The sequence below is a fragment of the Arvicanthis niloticus genome, chromosome 10, assembly GCF_011762505.2.
Source record: "Arvicanthis niloticus isolate mArvNil1 chromosome 10, mArvNil1.pat.X, whole genome shotgun sequence".
In the NCBI taxonomy this organism is placed as follows: Eukaryota; Metazoa; Chordata; class Mammalia; order Rodentia; family Muridae; genus Arvicanthis; species Arvicanthis niloticus.
The window spans coordinates 41,588,436-41,613,631 of NC_047667.1; the positions used below are offsets into that span (position 1 = coordinate 41,588,436).

The 25,196-nt window shown below is 45.4% G+C and overlaps 1 protein-coding gene across 1 annotated transcript in view; it reads right to left on the reverse strand.

The window, feature by feature from the left end:
• Nucleotides 1–25,196, reverse strand: part of Cacna1e (calcium voltage-gated channel subunit alpha1 E) — a 469,992-nt gene that overhangs the window by 61,387 nt on the left and 383,409 nt on the right. The window contains exons 15-27 of the mRNA XM_076941358.1: nt 24,928–25,040; nt 24,496–24,627; nt 23,973–24,045; nt 22,976–23,093; nt 20,729–20,796; nt 19,239–19,336; nt 15,141–15,197; nt 13,319–13,972; nt 12,602–12,915; nt 10,219–10,378; nt 8,908–9,037; nt 8,178–8,237; nt 6,966–7,072 (exon numbers count right to left, since the gene is read on the reverse strand). Coding sequence (XP_076797473.1) covers nt 6,966–7,072; nt 8,178–8,237; nt 8,908–9,037; nt 10,219–10,378; nt 12,602–12,915; nt 13,319–13,972; nt 15,141–15,197; nt 19,239–19,336; nt 20,729–20,796; nt 22,976–23,093; nt 23,973–24,045; nt 24,496–24,627; nt 24,928–25,040 — 2,084 coding nt within the window. The remainder of the gene's footprint in view (nt 1–6,965; nt 7,073–8,177; nt 8,238–8,907; nt 9,038–10,218; nt 10,379–12,601; nt 12,916–13,318; nt 13,973–15,140; nt 15,198–19,238; nt 19,337–20,728; nt 20,797–22,975; nt 23,094–23,972; nt 24,046–24,495; nt 24,628–24,927; nt 25,041–25,196) is intronic.

A 25,196-nucleotide genomic window follows, 5' to 3' on the forward strand; every position in this document is an offset into this window, starting at 1 on the left:
CTCTACATATTTTCTCTTTAGAAAAATAAGAAAACCCTGTTTCTCCATGCCTCATCAGTGTAAGAGGAGAGTTTTCCTGGTTCAGTTGCTAAGTTGCCCTCCATCTCTGTCACCAGCAATCATTAGGCCTTTCCTCTTGTCCTGTTCACAGGTCCTCTTTCCTCTATGGATGTTACTCTCCAGCTGGTTTCTGTTAAGAACAGGCAGAACGAGGACACTGGGTTCTGAAGAGCCCTCCCTTCTTTAAGTATCATGGCTTCTCTCCTCCTCCAGGTGATGGAAGGGCAGCAGAGAGGACTGATGGGGAATTTCTTGTGGGAAGAGCTAGGCTTGAAAGATGCAAAACAGGAAGGAGTCTCAAGCTTAGAAGGAGGTTGGTTATTTTGCAGATGTGCCTGGATCATTAGTTGGTAGGCAACAATGGCTACCATTTATTATTCAACTTAAGTACCTGGTACTATATTGGACATGAAATATATTTTACCTTATTTAATTCTCACAGGACCAAATGTGGTTGTTTCTCATTTCCACTCACATGTAAGGAAGCAGAAGTTCATGGGGGTAAAGAGAGCTAAAACTGAAGACTCAGACCCAAGTCTGCCTATGACATTATAACGTCTTTTAAACTGGAACCCTTGGCATTTTTACCCAAAGTATAGAACAGCAACAGAGAATAGTATTTACTCAGCTAAACCATTAACCTGTCTGCCTTATTCCCCTTCCCTGGTGGAGAGACTCTTATGGGGAAGGAAAAATTACAGGTGCAACATCAAGATAGATGGGCTTATGAATGCTTTTCTCCATCTGCCCTTCAAGTCTTCTCTGCCCTAGGTAAAGCCTGGAGGATCTGCAGAGGAAGATAATAGCTTGTAACTAGCCACAACAGCATGGCAGGAGAGAGCTTAACATATTAGAAAAAGCAGTAAACTTGAATTCTACACATTGAGTTTGTTCAAGACATGGCTTTGCTATTAACTCATTATGTGGGTCAAACCAGCCAGAGCTCTAACCATCAGGCTTTCTGAACGTTAACCATGAAATAAGGAACGCACAGAAATGAGGAGGAAGCATTTCTCTTTGTATCGCAATACTTGTCCCTCCAGAAGTTGTGGAGAAATCAGGTTCGACTGCCTGCATGCAGAAAGGAAATTCAACACTTTGACCTTTTACTCTTAGCTGTTGCCATTTGAGGATTTTTCTCTTCTGACCCCAACATCTCTCCTGGTCACCTATGTATCTTAAACCCATAATTACTCTGTCATCTTTGTTCTGTGACCACAACATTCATCCTGGGCTAAGTTTTTGGTGCATAATCTTTCTTCCTTGCATATTAACCTCAATGAACTGCTAATACATTGAATACACATCTCTATACTCCAACTGGAAGGTATTTTTGTCCAAGTACCAAGCAGCAGGAGGAGGCAGCAGAGCATCTGTCTGCTAGCAGTTCTGTTATTTAAACTGCAGAAGAATGACCTGATTTGTATTTCTTTTTAGTCCCTGTGTTCTAAACATAACCAATGACCCTTCATCTTTGTAGGGAGATCTTGCTGACTGAAGTCTACTCAATGCATCTCCTCAAGCTGCAGACTAATTTGTATGGTGAGGTTGTGTCCTGTGAGTACAGACTGAGCAGATGGCTAGCAGGTCACACAATCTTGGCAGCAACTTCCTGGGACCCGTTATACAACCTTCTATCCTGAGAGCTCTACTTTTAAGCATGAAGAGTACTATGGTGAGTTTTCACCAGTCTCACAAAACCAGGCTTTTCCTGTAGCCATGAAGCCTCACTTTCTATACAGGGTGCTTTTTGCATATGGGCCTGCTTGATCCAGCAACTGGATAGAGCTGTGATCCCTGATTGGACAATTCCATTCAGTCTATTTCTGTGTCCACAGGATGAGGTCCCACTTACAACCAACCCTCTTCCAAATGTGGGCAGTGGATAAACAGGAATACTTGGGAATTTATATCCATAAGGCCCATAGGATGTCTACAACTAAACATCCTATAGACTGCTTCTAGTAGCATCAATATCATATGTGCTTCATTGACATATTCTGGACCTCAATAACAAGAGCAAGTAGACTGGAAATTCTCTTCCATGTCTCTCTCTCTCTCTCTCTCTCTCTCTCTCTCTCTCTCTCTCAAGTCCTACCTTAAGGCCAGCTGAAGAGAATATAGCAATGAGAACCCCCATTGCAGGTACAAACACTGATCAACTTTAGTTTCCTGACCTAGAGACAACGTTAGATGAAGTACCTTGAGAAACCATATTCTTAGGGTCAAAATCCTAACTGGTCACTGCTGGACATTTCCAATTCCTTTGCAACAAAAGCCCTAAATTCACAGTTAATGAGCTACCTGGTGGATAAATGCAATTTTAAAGCTTCATTTTCTTCCAGAGTAAGAGAAAGAGAACTGGATGCTATATCTGGCTTTGTAGTAAATAGGTCCTTTTTTTTTTTTTGTCCCTTCAAGACAAAGTATAGTAATAGCTTCCGTTGGGTAACTCTACTTTTTAGTTCTAACAGAGCAGTCAAGAAAAAAGCCCCACAGACATAGCTTCATGTGTGAGAGACTACTTTAGACCCAGGCATTGGTGAAAAAATAAGGAGAAGAGGTAAATAGCTAGGTTCTGGTGGTAGGTTTGTTCTGTATTTCTATACCCTTCTGGGTAAATGAGCACACACATTTCAGTTCCAAACAGTCACTCCTTTCTGATGATGTGTGCATCCTCAGCTTCAGAAACACAAACCCCCACAGATGAACTATCCCAGAGGAACAGATGCTGTGGGCCCCAGAAGGCACTTCCGAATTGCAAATTGCCTGTGTCTATGGGTTTCACTGAATGAACTCAGAACCAGCTCAGCTGCAGTGGCTTGCTCTCAGTGCATTCGAGAGACTAAATGCATCTTAGCCACCAGGGCAGGGTGTCAGGTATCAGGAAAGTGACACACTTCAATGAAAGCTAATGTGGGCAGTCTGGTTCCCTCTGGCATCCAGAGGCCAGCTGACTCATAGTTTTGCTTCTGGCCAAGAACTAAGTAATGAAAGGCCAAGTGTGGCCAGATTCCCTTGTCTGCCAGGGAGTCCTGACCTCACCTTATGCTCTGCTACAACAGCAAACAACTATGGAAAATCCTGGCATCAGTCACTAGGGAGCCTGCCTGACTCTGCCACACAGGAGGTAGGGAAGGTGGAGGCTAAACAATTTTCTAATAACTGTTTAAAGCTACAAGCAGCAATGGCTGCAAATTTACTATTGAGAATGCACACAGAAGCTCATCTGTTCATATAAGTCAGCTAAGCAGGTAAAATGTTATATGTAGTGGGTACAGAAAGGGTAAGCTCCATGGTTCAGAGTACAGGCTTAAGGCTCAAGATGCAACCTAGTTTGTGGTTCTCTGACTTCCTCACTACACATCTGAGTCAGGGTAGGGGGGTGGGAGTAACCCTGAAGTGTGAGCCTGATGTTCAGATATCCAGAAATGATGAAGCTGTAACCATCTTTGCCTTTCCACACCTGAGGCCAAAGAATAGACAGGATAGCAACAGACTGCAGAGATGGAAGACAGAAGGCTCCAGTGTTTCAGGAGAAAATGACAATCATGCAGGAGAAGACAAATATGTCCTTTCTAGAAAGAAGCAAGGCAAAAGGTTGCACAGACCTAGTCATTCACCAGACTTTTCTTGAAACCTCAAAGAGGAAAAGACACAGTTTGGGACATTGACAAAACAAAACAAAAAAATGTCTCTACCTGGACAAAAAAAAAAATGGGGTGGTGTGATGAGAGCTTCAGGGGGAGCTATTACCAATCTCTGCTAAAGTCCCCCCTCCCCAATTCCCTAGGAGGTATCAGCCTTGGAAGGGAGTATCAGATGTTCTCATAAGTACCTTAAAATGTAAACATGAACAGGGAAGAAGAGAAAAGTTGCAATGGAATATTTCTAAACCCAGATATATCCACAGTAATAACACCCTACTCCCTTTTTCAAGTCAACCAAATTTCCAGATAGAATACCAAGTTTATATTACAAAGACTCCTTTAGTTTCATAAATAGAGAATAGAGATTTCCTCAACCACTACAAACAATACGTAAATGTTTATAGAGAGCAAAGATGATGGGAGCTGCAGATCTCTGCAGGAGAGGGACTCTGGACCATGCAGCATTCTCTGAATATTCAATGGGAGGTCATCCCTCGGTCAGTAGCACTGCTCTGGGGAATTGGGCTGGGTTCTTTTGATCAGGCCATGGTGGAAGGGATAGGAAGGCACTTCTGGTTTCTGGGGAACCAGATAATGGTGCTACTGGGGCAACCTCCATTGGTTGCTCACACTGATAAAGCAATCACTTTTGTGGAAGCCTCACTAGGGGAGGGTTCAAGCTTCAAGGGGGAAGGAGAGAAACTGGGGTGTGAAATCATCTATGTGGGCAGTGAGCAGTCATGAGGCATACTCACAGGACACCAGAATGAAAGTTATAACAGGGAGACAGAGACTAGAAAGGTCTCCAGATAAACCCAAATGTGACTTCCTGTTGGCCCGATCCCCTGACTATGTAGACCATGGGCTTGGTGACTTCATTCCACTCTCTGCCCCAGGTTGATGGCAGGCAGGATTCTTGGGGATCCTGTCAAATGTGGTAGAAAAGCTGAATTCTCTGGTGCCCTCCATAAGGAAGGAAAAAGTACAGAGTTAAGAAGCACAGGTATATGAGCATCAGGACCTTAGCCAATGTGGCAATGGCCAAAGGAGAAGAGAAAGGGTACTCACTCTACAGGCAGAGAAACAAGGAAAGGAACAGGCATGGCAAACTAGGAAGGGTGACAACAAAAGAGAAAAATGGAGAAGGAGCAAGGACCATGCACATTTCAGAGAGAAATGAAGTACAAGTCCAAGATAAGATATCTCTCAAAGCAAAGAATGGATCATAGCTCATAATCTATCCTACAAACTTGGGCCCTGAAATTGGGGGCTTCAGTCTTCGGCACTTGGGCTATTGAGGCTTGCCATCAGCACCAAAGCCACCTGTTGCCAGTTTTCAAGGAGCACAAAAGAAAATGAGGCAGAGGACAACAACTGGTGTCAAAAGAATCCAAGGAGAAACATCTGGACACTGGGGCACAGGACAGGACTCATGAGCTTCCTCTAAAAGGCACTTCCTATCCTTCAACTCCAGTACACCTGATGGTTGCTAGGGACTTAGGCTCAAGGGTTGTGGGAAAGAGGTAGCTGGGTGGAAGCAGTTGAGTCTTGGCCCAGTCTTCATCCATCTTGAACTGTATGTATAAATTCCACACCAGTACATAGCTTATTCCTGATGCTAAGTTTGATGCTGTGAGAAATTAGAAGGATAAAGTAACAAACTAACATGTACTGATCATTCACACCAACAGCCCCAGTGTTAAGTGCTCTGCATGCCTTATTTTTGTCTCCATTTTAAGAGGTAAGAAGTGGAAGTTAGGATAATTAATATTTTGCTACAATAGGTCAAAGACATAAGCTGAGAAGGAGAAGGACTGGGATTCAAACCAGGCTTAGCTTGATTGTACAAATGTCACCTTCCTACATCTGCCCTGCCACCTGTGAATTACGTTCTTCTGAAAGACTGAAAAACTCTGGTGAGTTCTGCCCACTACACTTTTCTCTGTGTCCACTGCTCAAAGAAAGGCAGAGTGTGCTGCTGAGAAACAATAATGAATGATGGATACAAGTAAGCTGAGGAGAGAAAGAACTGGACCTTTTAACAACCCAATGATCATATTTTATTGGCCTTTAACAAACAAACAGAAAATAAGGTGGGATTTTAAAAGGCAAAGATAGACTTTGTGAATCATGCCAAGGAGAAAGAGGAGCTGGAGTCCCCTTGGTAGAGACAGGGTTGCTTTTATTTTTCTGTGTGTTGCTGTGAGAACCCACACAGGGTCTGGACAGGTAAGAAGATATCATACTTTTTATGAAATCTCTCTGGGAACAGTCCAGAGTGTAATGTACATTTATATTACAGAAGCTTTGATTATGTGAAGGCAAAGATGACTCTCCATCACTCTAATGGTGTTGAGATGCCTGGGCACATGATTGGGACAAAACAAGCTGAATTACCCTGCTACCATCCTGACTCAGGGGCACACCCATCCTCTGGCTCTTTTGGAGGGCCACCTACAGCTCCTGCAGCAATGGGCACAGTGTTCTTCCAGGCTCTGGAAGATCTTAGATGTAACACTGCTGGGAACTCTCATATCTGTACATAGCACCCTTGCCTCTGATCCCTTAGTTCTTACCCTGCTCATTTGACTGCCAGTGTGAGTATGAAATAGAATGTGAGCAGAGGACAACTGTTTTCTAACACTTTCGATATGGGATGGGCAAAGCTATATAAACATCTTTCCTCTTTCCCATATCATTCATGTCGCAGCATGATGTCATCATTGAAAGCAGCATCCAAATGCTTCCTCTCCCCAATCAGAAGAAAAGTGTGTTCAGCCTTGCCCTAAGGTCAAGGTTCAACTCAGACAAAAGGAAACCTATTTGGGGTAGAAGAGTGTACAGATTGAGCCCAGAACGCTGATATTCAACTTGCTGCATCATTTTTCCTGCCTGGTTAGTTTTTAAAATGTTCCTGGAAGCATCTGTCTTTCTCAAAGGTATTGCAGAATGTTCCAAGGCCTAGATGTGTTCCAGAATGTTCTTCTCCATGACCAGAATTCTTGGATCCCCATTTCTGCTCTGCCTCTGCATCATTCTTCATAATGCCCTGCTTTCTCCCTTCTTCTTACTGATGCTCTTCAACCTTGCTTCTATGTTTAAGACACGCGAACTGAAACTGTAAGACCTTAAGGCCTCTGCAAAGAGCTATTGGCAAGCAGATTCTGAGTGTTGCTCTTTGGAGACAGGGTCAAATCAACCAGGGCTACAGGAAGAGGAAAGGTAGTGGACTAGAACAGAAAAGCATCTACTTACGCCAGAGCAAATGCTACCAATGCACCAACCACTACCACAAAGTCCAGGATGTTCCAGAGGTCTCGGAAGTACGATCCATCCTGCAGGATCAAGCCTTGGTCTATCATCTGTAGGACAAGGGTTCGAACAGCCATAGATGAGGCTCCTGGTTTAAGTAACACCTACACCTAGTTTTCCTTCCTCATGTCAAGGACCCTACTGCCACTTCTCCATACATATGATGGTTTGAATAAAAATGGCCCCCACAGGCTCATAGGGAGTAGCCCTATTAGAAGGTGTGACAATTTTGGAGTAGGCATGACCTTGTTGGAGGAAGTGTGTTACTGAAGAGAGAGACATCCCAGTGTCTCTCTCTTCCTGCTGCCTGCGGATCCAAATCTAGACCTCTCAGCTACTTCTCCAACACCATGTCTGCCTGCATACCACCATGCTTCATGCCATCATGACAATGGTCTAAGTCTCTTAACTATAAGCCAGCCCCAATTAAATGTTTACCTTTATAAGTGTTGCCATGGTCACAGTGTCTCTTCACAGCAATAGAAACCCTAAGTAAGACAATAGCCAAACCCACACTGGGTCTGAGGAGCAAGGAGGGTATCCAGCAAACTATCTGGATAATAATGAGGTCTGAAACCTCTTCTCATAATCACACAGTATCTCCAGTTTACAGAGAGGACTCAGGTCCCTTCTCAAAGTCACACAGGGTTGAACTAGATTTCTCTGCCATTACAGAATCTTATCATAATCTCCCTCCCCTCTGTATTCCAGAGCTCTAAACACTGCCACATCTGCATGGATGGTCAGAAACCCCAGACAATTTAAACTTGGAATGAGAGGGTTCTATTGGGATGTTAGGAATATAGAGGGGAGAGGGTGTGGTTGGAGTTTGATGGAGTCTGGAAAGACTTACATCTCCCTAACCCCTTGCCAGACATGTGAATAAGATGAGAAGTGCATTGCAGAACTACACCACCCTCAAGCTGTATGCCTATACTACCTGCCTCCTATACAGGCCATGACAAGAGAGCTACATTATTCCATCCAGCCATGCCCTACTGAGGACACTGGGGTGAGAGAGGGCTCAGCAGAAGCTCTCTTGGTATTGCCATAGACTAGGAGATAGCATTATTGGAGAAGGACCCTAAACTAAAGGACGGTGGACCAGTGATATAACTGAAATCTAGAGTCCATATTTTCTCTGGAAACTTTTACCTTTATAACCATCTCAAAGGTAAACACTCCTGTGAAAACATAGTCGAAATATCTCAGGACCTGCAAGACACACATGAACAAGACAAAGAGGACCATGTAAGGTCACCAAGCTCTATGCATACCTGCCTACTGACCTGTTCCATCCTGTATGACCAACGCTGTCTCCCATAAATTCCCACCCCAGAATACAGTGAGGAATTTTTCATACTATCTATAGCAGGGCTGAGAATGGAACACAAGGAAGAAGAAACCAGGGAACCTATTTGAGCCACATGGTCCAGAGTATATTCTTTCCTTTTGGCCATATCTTAACTTCTAGGGCCTAAATTGTTCTCCATAAATCTTTCTTTTCTGGCCTGTGGGGTACCCAGAAGATGACACAATGACTTGTGGTAGACTCTCAGTCCCTCTGCATCCACACATATCAGCTATGTTTCTATGTTATATCCTACATCCAGACCATCCAATAGCAACAGAGCCCCCTCAGAAGCCTAGCTAGCTCTGGGAATCAAGCCTGCTTCTGCAGCTTAAAAATAGTGGTGTGGTTGTGGGTGTGGGAAATGGCTCATACTTGTCTCTGAGGAACAGGCACAATTTCTCTATCTTCTTCATCCCCAGAAACCTCCCTGTTAACCTATCTTGATTCTCCTCTGATGCTGGAGGGGAGGGCTCCAGATAGAATAGACCCCAGGTCCTCAAGAGTATTGGCAAATTTCCCCCATGTACCCACTTTGTTACGCTCCGAGTTAGTTAGTACAGGGTCCTCAGCTGCCAGGGCAATGCTGCTGGCCGCAATCACCAAGAGAATGCACATCTCAAAGTAGCGTAGGTTCACAATGTAGTGGCAGGCCCTGCGGATCCTGTGGATGAGAAAAGCCTGTTGAGCTCACCCTGTTGAGCTCACCCTACATCGTTCCCATGCCTGCCCCTCGTACTTCTCATAAGCCTACATTGGCCTCTTCCAGATAGCCAGGCCCTTGCCAAAGGAAGCCACCAGGGAGAGCAATTTAATTTCTCAAGCACCACCCCTTGATTTCAGGCCCTGGTGGAGAAAGGTAATCAGATTGGTTAGAGGCTATGTCACGCAAGCCAAGATTCATTGTCTGTATACATGAGTGAGCCATGAGGAACAGCCGTGTGAGACTACGAAACCCCCAGTGGCACATGGTGCCCTTAGATGCATCTCGTTATCTTTTCCCTTAAGCAATGAAGCCATAACCTGACTAGGAAATCATAAAGAACCAAGAAACACACACACACACACACACACACACACACACACACACACACACACACACACACACACACACATCCCCTAATGAGGATGTTTCTATGGCTTCCTGATTATGCTGATGGGAATATCTGTATTCTGTGCTACAACTTTGGATGATCTGGCATCTTAACCCGGCTTCCTCCCATCCTACAGGTGTGCCTGAACACTGCCCATGTAGCCACTGAAGGTCACTTTCCTGTCTCAGAAGCTGATCTATATGCCAGTTGCAGGGCATAAGGCACCCACTCTTTTCTCAGTTCCATATTTTTTTTGAATCTAACATTCTAGACTCCTCTCCAACGCTCCTCCTTTCCTCTACCTCTGCCCTGAGAAAGGAAGGTCGTTTCAAAACTTCATATGCAGAACAGAGGTACCAAACCTTTAAACTCCAGTAGATGTCTGACCATCTTAGGGTCCATAGTGTTTCCTCTTCCAGAATGTCTGAAGACATCCTCAAGGAGATTTCCTTCATTTTCCTTATCCTAACTGCTGATCAAAGAGTAGGGAAGGGTCTTTTCCCATGATATTTCTCCTGTATTCTGCCTTTAGTTACCCTGGAAACTATGGACACAGAGATGAGAGGCTGTTTAACTTAATGCCCTACCTTACCTATTGGGCTCCAAACATTTCCCTTTCTAGCTACCCTCAGCCAGGAGGACTCAGGAAGATAACAGGGCTCCCCACTTCCTTTTAAGCATCCCCAGACTGACTCAAATACTGGCTCTCTCCCCTAATACCAAAGTGGGATGCAACAGGAGCATGGCTCACGGGTTAGTGGTGCTGAAGATGAACATAGAGCTATGGGGCACCATGGCTTTGCCAGTTTCTCGCTTCTCCTTCTTCTGCTTCTTCTTCTCCACCTCTTCCTCCTCCTCTTTAGTCTCTGCCTCCTTCAAGGGACTGGCTTCTCCATCTGTCTTGTTGCTAACTGCAAGCAGAAAGGTTTGAGTCTTCAGAAACCTGCAGACATCTAGGGCTTTTCATTTCAGTTGGGAACAGAAGGGAAAGGATAGGAGGGGATGCCAAGGATGATCTTAGGAAGGTACCCTGACAGCATCAGTTCCCCAAATGAGAGCTCTTCCCCAGAGGAGGACTACATCAAGTCTTCCTCCTCTTATTCCTACCCTTACCCATATTATATACTATAGCTTTTTGTGTCATGGAAATAATGACCATATTTTCTCTTTTACAGCTGAACTTTTGTAGTGTAGGAGACAGCACAGCTGTTGGTGCTACAAAGCTTTCACAATTTAGAAATTATGTCTAAACTCCACATTCTTTCTGAGCTCACCCATTGAACTTTCATATTAACAGCCCCTAAGTGGTATACACTATTATGCCCATTATATAGATTTAAAAAAACTGAAGTTTAGAGAGTCTGCATGCCTTTCCCAAAGTCATACAGCTAATTTGAAATCCTATACACCTTCGGAAGATCTCTGCAGTGGAAGATTTCACAAAACCATTACTCTCAGCATACTGCTTTGCTGGCTGAGCCTCTCCAGCACGATGAATATAGAAAGGAAAATGTAATATTCATGTAGATATAGGCCTGTGACTGTGTTCCAGTGCTGGGGGGGGGGGGATGAAGCAGCCAGGGGTCACGTAGCAATGTCAGGTGCTACTTTCTGTTTCTATGCTCAAGTCCGGGGTGGGGGCAGAAAGCTGTCAGTGTGGAGAGAAGGCCTGGAAAACCACATCACCCCTACTGCCCTATGGCCAAGGAGTGGCACTACCCTGAGACTCAGGTGAAATAGGAAGCCTTTGTGGTCCTGGCCCATAGTGAGGTTTTCTAATAGCTAAGTGATAGGAGGTGCCTAAAAGCCTTCTTATCGCATACTGCACTGTGATGCAGGACATATACCAGCCCTAGCATGGAAACAGAGATGGTCAAGCCAATGTTGTTTCTTATAAAAAGAGGCTCCAAAGCATGTCTTATTTAACAAAAGTACAAAATCAGACAGACATTAAAAGTAGCTGTGGACTTTGAATCCTGAAACATGCTCCAGTTAATCACAGTAAGCACAGGGCATTTATGTTTTTTAAAAAGCTGATCTGTTGTTTCAGAGGGTGGATGATTTGAAGCAAGAGTGGAAGGGAAGAAGAGGTAGAGAGGCAGAAAGGGAGCAGAGAAGACTATCACATGACAGAAGATGGAAAGAGAAGGAAAACACACACGGATGGAACCCCATGGCCATAACCTGTGACCACAGGGCAGCAGTCAGATTAATGCAGGGATGGGTGTAGGGACAGGGATAGCATGTGGATTAATGCAAGGATAGGGTAGGGGACAGATTATAGGGTGTGGAATTAAATCAAGGGTGACATGCAGGGACAAGAATAAAGGGAATGAGTACAGTGAAGAGGTACAGGATTCAAGTCAGGACGAGGAATAGGATTAAAGCAGGAACGGGATTTAGGGTTTCGGCAGAGATTAGGTACAAGGCAGGGATTCGGGCACTGCAGGAACTGGACACAGGATTGATGTTGTCATGGAACATGTGGTCAGGGTGGGGACAGGGACAGCATGATTGTAAGAGAGGAGTGTGGTTCAGGGAAAGATGGTTATAGGCCCCGTAAGTAGTAGGTTAAATGCTTTCCCTTGTGTTTTCTGTCATTATTTCTTAGATTAACATCTGCAAAAGGGAGTCTTGATGGGAAAGCATGACTGAGAGCTCTTGGAAAGAGAGCACTGATGGAAATAATAGAGTCACAAAATGTCAGTGGAAGGATGAGCTCCAGGGAATCACGTTATATGTGGCACGGAGGCCTCCAAAGATACAGGAATTTTTCTGAGACCACTAACCGAGCAGAGCAAAAAAACCAGAGCAACACCCATTCTGCTACTCCACCCAGGAGATCTACTAGTCCTCCCAGAGGATCTAGAAGGTCACAAGGATGCCATCCAGTTATAGCAGGATGTGACTGGTTATAAACTCACATGTAATCACTTTGGAGACTCACAGGACCAAGTTCTGCAGGATAAAATGACAGTTGGGGGAAGTCTAACTCTGTAGGAGAACACTGCCTCGAGTCCTGATAGGGTGCCTTTCTATTATTTATTAGAGCTTCCTTAGAGGGGCCCCAGAGCCAGCTGTCCTCAGCTCCGGTTGGGGGGAGGGGGTGATGACAGAACAGGGACTATGCTCACTGTTCACCACTGTCGAGTCCACCAAGGGGTCCACATCAGGGATGGCGACCGTGACGCTGGTGCTCTCAGTGGTAGCCTTGTCCATGTTGGCTGTCATGCATGAGAGGTCGGGTTCACTCTGGCTAATGCCCCGGCCCACATCCAGCTGTACATCCCCAAGCAGGGCTTGCTCACTGCTGCCTTCAGCCTCCTGCTCTGTCAGAGCAGCATCCTTTCCCACTTCCAGCTCGGGTTGGGGCTGGACTAGAGGTGTTTCTGCCTCATCAAGAGCTCCTATCAGTCCAGAGCCCCTGGGTACCATCAGACTGTTGGTCCTGAGAATAAAGAGCAAGAGATGGTTATGTTTCAGAAGCTGTTCTAGAATGGCGGATGCACCTGGCTAAAAGGAAAGGGAGGAGGAGCCTGAGCATGCCTGATAGCATATATCTTCCATCCCTGTCCAGACACAGTGAGGCAAACACTCATGGGCCATGCTCACTGACTCATTCCCATTTACCCATCCATCCAGGATCCCCTCTCAGCGGAGATGCTCTGGAATAGAACATCATTTCCGCAGGGTTAGGTTGCCTGTTAAATTAAGCCGTGCCTTTTAGATGGCGTTTTTGGCATCATCTATATTATAAAAGGGGAAAGTGAGACCCATATAGGTTTCCATCACAGAATTCCTCACAGAAACCTAAGTTGCATCCCTCCAGTGCCCTCCTGGGACTCCTTTACCTCCTTAAGTCCTGGGTTCTCTCCTCTTCATGGATGGTTGGCTCCTTGCTCCTGTGGCTGCTCTGAGGCTCATGTTCCTTCTCCCCCTCAATGGACACCCCTTCATCCAGACTCCGCTCCTGGCTGGCAGACCTGCTTCGGGAGGCAGAGGCAGACTCCTTGCCCTCAGTCCTGACTCGGCGATGCCTGCTTCGCCTCTGACTCTGCCTGTGCCTGGCCCGGTCCTCAAAAGTCACCACAGTCTCTCCTCCCCCAGCCTCCTGCTGGCTTGGGTCACAGTTTCCATGACAGGATCTGGGCAGCCACGGTGGCTCCCGTTTGCCCAAGGACAAGGGGCTCCTCTGGTTGTCCAGGGCGCTGGTCAGACCCCCTATGTCCCCCTTGAGGGAACCCCCGCGGCTGATGCGCTCCTCTTCACACTTTTCAAGACCCAGACCCAGGGCTAGGCCCTCAATGGGCCTGGGCCTCCGATAGAGGCTGGGGTGAGCATTGAGTGGGTTGAGAGGACTCAGTGGATTCAGTGGATTGAGGGGGTTCATTGGCGGGGCCTCCTCTTTGTTGAGGGCTTCTTGGCTAGACATTTGCATGTGCCTCCTCAGCTGGCTGGTGCGCTGTTCCCACACAGACATGTGGTGCCGGCGTCTCCGTTCCCTCCTGACAATGGCAAGGGCTACAGTCAGAACCTGGTAGCACATGTGGAGGTCAGAGATGGCAGCTTACAGGGGCTATGGTGAGCAGGGGTCATGGTGAAGGAGCTAATGGGAGGATCCCAGACAAGAAGCACAGAGATGCCAAGGGACAGAGTGGCCATACATGAGAAAGTTGTCAGACCAGTACCTCTAAGTCCTGTATAGGGTATTTTTCACTTCAGTCCCTGCCTCTGCAGTGCAATCGCCCTTGTGATAAGGATGGGTCATCCCAGGACTGAGCCTAGTGTCTCTAAGACCATCGAGAGTGGCAGTAAAAAGACTCCCCAGCCTTCCCTCCCTCCTTTGATTGAGAGTATCAGCTGGGGTCTCTTATGTACCCACAAATGACCATTCTTTCAAAGTCAGAGATTCTCCTCCTCTCTCCATCCCTCTCAGATTTTAGCCTGGAATAGCAGGGGCTGAGATGCACCATATTCAGGGACCAACAAAGATACCGACAGTGGCAAGCAGCTACAATGTTCTAACAATGGCAGCATCCCGGGAAGGTAGGGGAATCGTGGGTTTTTAAAGCAACAGCTAATGAAACCCACAAAAGACTATATTCACAGAGACCACCAGCAGTCGACGCCCCAACTAACTGTTGAGCAGAACATTTCAGCTCAGAGGCCTAATGAGCGTTCACAAGGCAGCAGGAACACACAAACATGACATATAGAACACAGGCGTGGGCTCCTCAGCTGGAAGGGCAGACACCTACTCCTTCCCTCACATGCCTGTGGGTACACACCCACCAACTGTTAAAGAGATATGCACATGGACCCACACGCACCTTCACAGAGGCCCACACAGAGATGTACACAACTGCCTACGTGAACAGAACACCGGTGCATCAACACTAATTACCAATGTGAACACGTGCCCACTCACAGGCCAAACACAAGAGCAAACAACATACTGTCATATACTTTAGACACACTGATAGAAGCGCACTGAGAGGTGCAGAGGGGGCACGTTCACAGATGTGCATGAAACACGCGTACACACCCACACGCCAAGGCACACACTGACATTTACACTTGGTATCACTTTGTCCTCGGTAAGGACAGAAATCACATCGGCCCCATGCCCACACACAGAGCCACTCCCAAACACGCAGACCGGTACACACATACAGGTGGCTGCTGCGCGGCTCCCACATCGACATGTGGTGTCTTCTCCTTCTGTCTCTTCTGGGGAAGAAAAACGAACAGGTTCAGTCCACCCCAACTCCTAGGAACCACAAGCCCCACAGCCACCAGCAGATGTCCAGAGGGAAGCCAGAGTCTTTTGCATGTCCACGGGGCTTCCATGCACCTCGTTGCCCCCTGTGGACTCCCCACTCCACCCCCCAGAGTGCTCCCACAGTGACTTCTGAGTCCTTGCTATGTACAAATATCCAGGTCTCCTTCCTGAAGCACACATGCAGAGTCCCAGAGGACAGACTGTTTCATGTAGAGTAGCCCTTCTAATGCTTCATAGCATGCCTCAGTGAGCTCACACTACCACCCTCTAGAGTCCCGTTTTGACAAGCACCCCTCCCCGACCATGTCAAGAGTGACCAAGGATATCCACACAGGATTGACTCCCAAGGTCATCACAGTATGGCAGATCCTGGCTCAATTTTATGGAACATGGAGGAAACAAATGCTCTGCCCTGCACACCAGTGAGGCTATAGACCAACCCAAGGCTAAGGACAAGGCTGCATTTCAGAGGCCACAGGGCCACACTGCAGAGGATGTGAGTCCCTAAGGGAGAAGCCTTCAAGGTTTGCTCTATTCCTCTGGGTGAAACCCAGAATTGATCTTCTTAGACTGGTGTAAAGAAATATTCCTTCTATATATGCATTGCATCCATTCAAATACTCATTTAAGGGAAGGCCAGTGTATCAGGATAGATGAAAGTTGCAAAAGTAGAAGTAAGTGTGTCAGCACAGAGCCAAAGCTAGGGTGCAGGGCAATCTATCTGAGATATTCCCAGAGTGAGCTTTCTCTACCCTTTGAGCTGGAGGACTTTGGTTCAGCCCAATGAGCCCTGCTGGGTGTGGAAAACAGGCAAATGATGTTGCTTGTCTGAGAAGACCCCCATCAGTGCAGAACATGCCAGGCTAATGAGCTCTGCTCAACTGCCACAACTCATGCATTTGGAAAGGGGTCTTATATCAGGGGCAGGTCTGAGGAAGCAGAGGCAGCCAGTCTATGCCTCTTTGGGGGGTATCTGGAAGAAGCACAAATGTACGGGTGTGCACACAAGCACTCATTGATATAGACATCATTGTAGAGAGGTTGTGAGCTCCTTGACAAAATCCATATCGCTCAGCATCAGCAGCCTGTACTATTGCAGGCATGGGGCAAGGTGAGGGTGAGAAACATGGGTAGCATATAGAAATAGAAGCATACACTCTAGACAGGCAGCATGCATACCCACTGGGACGAGCATATCATATGATCTACTTGCAAATTCTCAAGTATGCAAAATACCAGCCCCCTAGGAGCATGTGTGAGTAAGTATATGAAAGGATTCCCTCTTTCTCTCTCTTTCCCCCTCTCTCTCTTTTTCTCTCTCTCTCACTCTCTCTCTCTCCCTCCCTCACACACACATACACATACACACACAAACACAAACACATTTTTATGCTTTCTATCTCTCTACCACACTCTCACACACATACTTTCTATTTCTATTTCTATTTCACATAGAGGCTTTCTCACTCACAATCATACTCTTTCTTTCTTATACACACACACTCCAAGCAAAAGAGAAACCAATCTTTTTCATACAGCCAGACACTTATTTGACACTTGACTTCACCTCCCTACTCATGTAGGTAACATTCCAAATTTGCACTCATACCTCCAAACCACATAGAGAAGTAGCCACTAACTCCAACTCACGTGCATGTAGTCTTGCATATATCCCATAATAGCCTTGTGAAGCAGGAAGAACAATTGTCCTTCTTCTCATCCCAAACGTGGGGAAACAGAGGCTCTGTGGTCCTAAGTGGTTCTCATTAACGCCATGGAGCATGTTTTGACAGAATTAAGACTAACATTGGAATGCTTGGGTTTGTAATGAAGCTCTTTCTGTGGTTATGTGCTTACCAGAAATCAGTTGTCTGAGCTGCACACTTGAACAAGGCATGCATCCCTTGTGGTCACCCCTAGCAACAATAAACACCACATGGTATGTGGACAGCAACCCGAGCCCTGGTGTCATCTTCTTGTGGATGCTTGCAGAATCTGTGATACCTTCACTCTGCACTGGTGTTCTCTGCTTGTTTCCCACAGCCCTGTGTCTACCCACATTTCATTCATTCTTTCATTCCATAAATAGTTTCTACTCTGGGCCAAACATCATCTCCAATCGCATCTCTCCAAACCTTCTTCTCCCCCCAGGCTTCCTCATCTCAGTAAATAGAACCACCCACTCCTAAAGCAGCCAGTCCTATCCATCTGCATTTCTGGATACCTGTGTGGATGTGATTTTAGCCAAAATTTTTGAGTTCAGGGGAGCAGGGTGGAAATTACTCAAGACCAGAGAATATTCTGAAAAGGAAGGAGTTGTTTGGTATTCTCCAATCAATCTTTAATGATTTTGTTTTATTTCTCAGACTCACAGAAAAGGGGCTTAGAAGGCAAGCCTTCACAACTTTGTAAAGCAAACACAAATCAATAGTAAAATAGATAAGGGGGGGGCACCACATAGCATCACAGTGGGTAAGGCAGAGGCTACTCAGAAGTTCCTCCCTTCCAAAGACTGATGCACCACAGACCTTCTCTCTCTCTCTCTTTCTCTGGCTTTAAGTAACAGCTGTTTCTCCATGGGTTACCACTATCCCCACCAATATGACAAGATCCCTCACACAGGACTTATGCATACTCTGTTTATCACCAGGAAGGAATTCTGTGGTTATCTTCCACCAACTGCCCCCACTTACTGTGCAGAGGCCAGGCCTGTGCTGGGCCCACACTGACTCCCCACATTCTCTCATGGAACATTGATCAGGATAAACTCTGGTGGAGTGATGCTATCCCTACTTCACATTAACCTCCAACTCATTCTCAAATCTGTTCCATCTGGAAACTGTTCCTACCAGGCTACTAACAAGGCTGCTAAAATAGCTTCTGTTTTGCCAAATCCAGCAGTCCTTTCTCTGACCCCTTTGGAGGTGGTACTTCTTCAATAGTATGTACTGCCACTGTCTACTCTGATACAGGCTTCCAGGACATTACGCTTCTCTGCCTCTTCTTTGTCCCCGAGCTGCATTCCCTTAACTCTTTCCCCAGATCCTCCTCTGGCAGAGAAGCGCATGCTCAGCCTCTGTCCTCAGTTCCACTCATTCCCTGTCCCCACTCTTCCTGGGTCATCTCACCCACGCTGCTGGCTTAAATACCATCTAAATGCAAATGACTTCCCCCAAATCTTTATTTTAATCCCAACTTCTCCTCGATGCTCCAGACTCATGTAACCAATAGCCTATTCACACACTTGGATGCCTTAGAAGCATTTCACAGTCAATGTGACCAAAACAAACTCTGGATTTCCACTGTCTCTGAAAGTATCAATAAATGCTCCCACCTCCTATGCAGCCATTTAGGTCCCCAAACTATAAAACTGGCGAGAAATTTTTATTACTCCGATTGCATTCGAGACATAAATGTATCCCATTGACTCACATTTCAAAAGACGGAGTGAGGGGAGCTCTGGCTTTCTCTGTTACTACCTTCCTTGTCTAACTCATCATCACCCACAACTCTCTAACAGCCAGCTGTGTCTCATGCATTCACGCTGGGCCCTCACAACCCATTTTCTATGGAGTGGCGTGATACTTTCAAGTGGAAATCATATGCTTCATCCTTCCACATTAACTATTCCCATGACCTCTTATGAGATGCACTGGCTGGTGCCATTTTCAATGGCCTCACTATCATCCATTCCCCTCAGTTTCTATAAGCCACACTAGACCTTGCTGAGGGACAGTTCCTTCGGAACATCACACAAACTTTCTCCTGTATGTTTAGGTTTCTATTTGCACAGAGAGTGTGTCTTAGATTTACATGAATGGTGCTCCCCGCCCCCTAACATACTCTTCTTGCTACTTGTTCTGTAAGACTGCACTATGCACTGTGATCAGTTCATGGATCAGAGGAGGTCTCTTCTGAAGACTATCATAGGCACTGATAAACTAGGTTTAGCCCCAGAAGCCCAGGGTCAATTTCAATAGCCTACTCACTCAATGGAAGGCATGTTGGGAGCAGACATCGGGCTGACCTCCTTGGCCTTCTGCAGTGCATGTTTCTGGTTGAAGGCTTCTTCTTCCTCCTGCTCATCCTAGACACAAAACAGAGATAGCTTTGCCTCGGTTTGCCATAAGGAGAATGGCTTCCTTCCATCCTCCTCGGGAGCTCTGAAGACCAAGCAAGATGAGGTAAGCAGAAGAAAATGTTTAACACTGTCACAGAGTCTTTCCTGCATTGTTTATGGGTTCCTCAGCAGAGGTCTCATTTCTTCCTCCATATGTTTAGGTGGAGAGAGAGAGAGAGAGAGAGAGAGAGAGAGAGAGAGAGAGAGAGAGACAGAGAGAGACAGAGAGATGCAGAGAAAGAGAAAAACAGAGATGTATATAGGTTCCCATAGAAACAAATAAACAAACAAAAAAAAGGGCATTGGATTTCCCTGAAACTGGAGTTACAAGGAGTTGTGAGACACTCCATATGGTCCTTAGAACCAAAGTTTGGCCCTTTGGCAGAACACTGAACACTCTTAACTTCTGAGACACCTCCCCAGCCCCACCTCAACTATATTCTTGCTTGAAGTGAAAACAGCAAGAAAAACTTTCCAGGTAGTGACTAGAAATATTATAATATGCACGTCCTCCCAGTATGTTGTGGCTTCCACATACAGTGTTTCATTTGACTTTTGCTGCAATACTATGAGACACATAGGGAGATTTGTCTTTCTCTTTGTACATCGGAGAAAACTGCCATTAATGGAGATCAGCACCTTCGACAAAGCTAACAGCCAGTGACTGACAGATATAGGACTCAAAGCCAGATTTTCACATATTAAAGCTGGCAGTTTCCTTCTCATATCATAGAGATGAGGGTTTTAAGGGATCTAGGGAATAGCAGACAACACATCACAGATCCAGTGGAAACAGTTCAGAAAACCTTGAGATGTTCTCTACCTTCCAAAAATCAAATCCGTGTGGCAAGATTATTATGCCCATTTTGTGGACCACCCCACTGCATCAATACACTTCATCTCTGGGAATGAAGAATCCCTTAAAAGAAAGAGCTATCTTTTTGAGAAAGGGAGTGTCTGATTTAACAGAAACTTTTCTAGAATGACCATGGACAATGGGTTACCCCAGCAGCAATAGTGCAGGAGCCCTAGTTCCCCTGACCACTCTCACACCTAAGTTGTTGAGGATTTGGTCACAGAGATAAGGCTATAATATTATCACAGTGGCAGGAGCAAAGGCAGAGGTTAAAAATCTAGAATTCTAGTAGTTTTCTTGGCTCTGCATTCCATAATTCTGGGAAGGAACCATCTGAAGACTAATGGAGAGAAGTTGATATTTTCTACATCCCTCGAGGGACCCTTGCTGAACCAAAGCTTAGCCAACTCAGTAAAAGCAAATCAGTCTCCCTGCATGGGTTCGTGGCTGTCCAGCCATCTAACAGCTTCTAGAAGATGACCCTATTAGAAGATATTGCTTACCTTGGTCAGCTCCTGGGCATTGGCCAGATTGTCCACAGCAATGGCCAAGAATACATTGAGCAGCGTGTCTGTGGGTATGGGTTAAGGATTGGCAGGCAAGAAAAGAAAAAGGCTTTATCAAGTCTGGGAGGGCACCTCCAGGGCTTGCCTGACTCAACACTGGAAGAAGCTGACAAGGCCACAAGAGAAGAAGCGCAGTAATATGTGTCTACCATCCTTCCATATTTTTTCCTCTTTGCATAGAATTTAAAAAAATAAGTCATGAATCAAACCACTTATGAGGGCAAACAGGTTGAGGAAGCACCCAGACAGCCATGGCCTGGATGAATAGCAATAGGCAACAAGAGGATCATTGAGCAAGATGTGCAGGGAGCTGAGTGTTGGTGCTCATCTCTCCCTCCTGGAAGACCAGAATTCCACTTAGACCAGTGGACACAGTGGATGTCCTGCCACTCTTTCCTCAGAAACAACAGGAAATGAGACCCGTTATTTCTATAATGGAGCACTGACTTACTTCTCTCATTATTCTGGTTAGGATCCCAGATTGGTTCCAGGATTCATTTGGCAAATGTCACCGTATGGATATGAAATCTACTTCTACTACATGTTCTAACTCTTGTACTCCCAATCTTCTTTGTTTGAGGCCCCTACCTTGTGGAACATGAAACTGGTCCTATCATAAAAGGTTCTGGTTCTGGATGGTTCTGACTACTTACAGAGTAGCAGAGAAGTCAAGGGGCTGCCACTGTGGCAAATTGGCCCCCCTTTTCTTCAATGTATCAGATAGTGTATTTTTATGCATTCTTCATGTCTAGTTTATAATCTGTTTCTACTAGTAGAAGTCCTCATGGGAAAAGCTGAAAAGAGCATCCTTTCTTTGTGAGGCTATACACAAAAATGCAGCCACCTCTGTGTTACACAACCCAATTCAAGGTGAGCTTTATTCCTCTGGATATCTAATGTTTACACAAATATTCATGGGTTATAAGATGCAATTAATCCAGGCCTAGTGGTACCCACCTTTAATCCCAGTACTTGGTAGGCAGAGGCAGGTAGATCTCTGTGAGTTGGAGGCCAGCCTGATCTACATAGTGAGTTGCAGAATAGCCAGAGCTATATTGTGAGACCCTGTCTCAAAAAATACATTTAATAATTACTTCACCCAATGTTTTTAGATAGTAAAAGAGATACCATCATCTTCTTTTGAGATGTAAAAAAAAACCACTCAGAAGGAACAAGTGACTTTTTGAAGACCACACACCTAGCTGATAAAGAGTGTCCCAAGGACTCAAACCTCAGTCTTCCTGGTCTAGATTATTTTGACCAGTGTCTTAGTCTTTTTCCTGTTGCTATAAACAAATACTGGGACAAAAGTGGGGTTTACTTTAGCCCCCAAGGCCAGGTTCTAGCAGGCATAGCAGAGAAGTGAAAACAGCTTGAGATAAGCTTTAACTCTCTCCTCTGCACCTGACTATGCTCTGTGACTTGTGGCTTCACGTTTCTGGTGCATTGGCTTCCTCAAAATGACGGACCATAGCCTGGAGCAGCCTCTTGACTCCTCTAAGTTTCCTTTGTCAGGTTATTTTTTTTTCCTCAGCAACAGAGTATAAACTAGAACATGAGGATTAAGAATTTCACTGATAGTCTTCCTCTACAGTTATATTGACCAGGTGTGATCTGGTATTTTCTTTTATCTTACAAGGTAGCAGTATCTATATAACAGAAACAGTTTTACACATCAATACAATAGCTACTGTTACTTAATGGTATTAGTGCTAATTTTGTACTACTTATTTTGGAGTTTTATGACATGATAGACTCTGATACACACACACACACACACACACACACACACACACACACACACACACACAATTAACCAGTGTTATAATCTTCCCACTATTTCAGTATACAATGATCTCTGGTCTCATCTCACATATTTAATAGACATTGTAGTATCTGAGTATGTGGTTACTCAACATAGCTTATTATTTGTATATTCTGTAGATTTAGGCAGTTGCATCTTTTAATGCAATGTATTCTTCGAAGAATCAGCATACAAATTTGATTACCACTACCACAATGACCATCACCACCACCACCACCAGCAGCAGCAGCATCACCACCAGTACCACTACTACCACCATTGCCACCACCAGCATAACCACCACAGCTACCACCACCTTCCTCCTCAAAGACTGGCGCAGGGAAGTGGCCAGAATACAGGAGAACAACTTAGGAGGATACAGTTTCCAAACAAGGTGAGCACAATGAAGTAGATGGCAGACCACATGCCTGAGCTGACCCCACCCTGGGAGCGGATGCCGTTGTACATCACCTCATTCCAGTCTTCTCCTGTCAGGATCTACATTGGACAAACAATAGATAGGTCAAGACTCAGGGTAGGCAGAGAAGATGGGTCCACTGTGAAGGGCAAATATCAGGGCTGGATCTTATCTATCTATGCCCTTGCTTGACTTCCTGCTAAGGTGGGGGGAGAAAGTCATTCCCATAAGCAAACAATCCTGTTTTTATATTACAAACATTCAATATGCAAAGAGGAAAAGAAGAGACATTCCAAGTCCTCACATGTCTGAGTCCCTCTGCCATCTAGGTTGGCCACACCTTGTGGGAATCACACTGAACTGAGAGTCTGATCATGACCGGATTGTTCCCAGGGTGACAACACAGCATTCCCAAGACAGCAGCATTATTGGGGAAAGCCTCAGTGGTTCTAGTTTGAAAACTTGGTTCTAATTCAACCACATATTCTGCCTAAGTTGTACTTTTTTTTTCATCTGAAAGATTCTAAAATACTATTGAGGTTGAGTTTTCTCTATGACTTAAAAAATACTTTTAAAAAACTGTTCCTACTATTTTGGGGTTGCAGTGGAAAGATATCCCCTTACCTCATTAAACTAAACATGGGTCAGGAAATATCCAGATTTCAGATTCTAGACAAACTACAAATGTGATTTGTGACTGAATGTCCCAGACTTGATGTCTTGCAAACTCACAGGTATGGGGAGAAGGGTGACTAGGTTATTGAGATAAAGCCATTTGCTGGTGGTAACTGAGGCACAGGAGTTTGAGAGATTGTTGTAATGATTCCTCAAACAGGAGAAATACTCCAAAGTGTATTAGGGAATAAAATGGAAGCCCTAACTTTCAAGACACTGCCTTCTTGCACTGCTTGGTCTATGGGCCCCACACAGTACCTCTGAGCTATCAGTTGGCCTCATACCTGGAACACTGTCATGATAGCTGCAGGGAAGGTGTCAAAATTAGCCGAAGGAGTCCCATCATTAAAGTTAAACCTGAAAAGGAAATTCAGGGAAAATCGAATGTCACTTTCCAAGTTCCCCAGACTCAAGATCACAGTTTTCATCAGTTCTCTCTTCTCCCCAATGCCTCTCCCCCTACTTCATTCAGTTTCACGTGGTCTATGAAGACAGTAGCCCCTGTGTCTGAAAAAAAAATCATGATCTTTGAACGGTACCAGTCAAAAGACAAGAGTTTAGGTTAGTCAGCAGTTATGAAGCTCCACGCTGATCATTTCACAGAGAACTTTAGAGAGATAGGTCCTACAGCAAGAACCATTTTCAACACATGCATTAACAGCAGAGACATTCATTTCTCACACGTATCTACAGACTCTTTAGACCAAGATCAAGCAAGATAGTAATACACCAAACCAGTCACCTTGGGACTTCTAGTCCTGAGACTAATGAGAGCTTCTTTGGGATAGGGAGGTCCCTGGCCCTTACCTGCCTCCAAAGAGCTGCATTCCCAGGAGAGCAAAGACAACGATGAAGAGGAAGAGGAGGAAGAGTAAGCTGATGATAGACTTCATGGAGCTCATCAAAGAGACAACCAGATTCCGGAGGGATGCCCAATACCTGTGAAACCCAGACAAGGTCACAGGTATGGCACAGTACCATGTCTTTCCCAAGGACAGCTTGCCATCTGCCTGTAAGTCTGAGAACAACTGCCTTGATGTAGCTGTGAAAACAAGGTGGTCCTACCCTGGGAAATGTGGCACTCAGTGTTTTGTCATTGACAGTTTTCTGGTTTGGTCTTTAGGGAAGGGAGATGTGAAGAATGTGAGAGATGGAGCAGAGAGTGGGAAAGCAGGGGGGGAAGACCATAAGAGTTCTGTTCTCTGATCTGACTGGAAGAGGCCAGATGGCACCACTTACTTGGTTATTTTAAATATCCTTAGGAGCCGGAGAGCTCGTAAGACACTGATTCCAAAAGATGTGCCAGGTCTGAAGATTGCCCAGACAACCTCAAAGATGCTGCCCACTGTGACCTAAGAGACAAACCCAGCCACAGTGAGAAGAGGGGGAGGGAAGACAGAAGCATCTTGGTACTTATTACATAGTCATCAGCTCTCATTAGGCACTGGTAAAATTGAGACTCTCCCTCCCAAGCCAGCCCTAACTCTATTCTAGCTATAAATATGAGA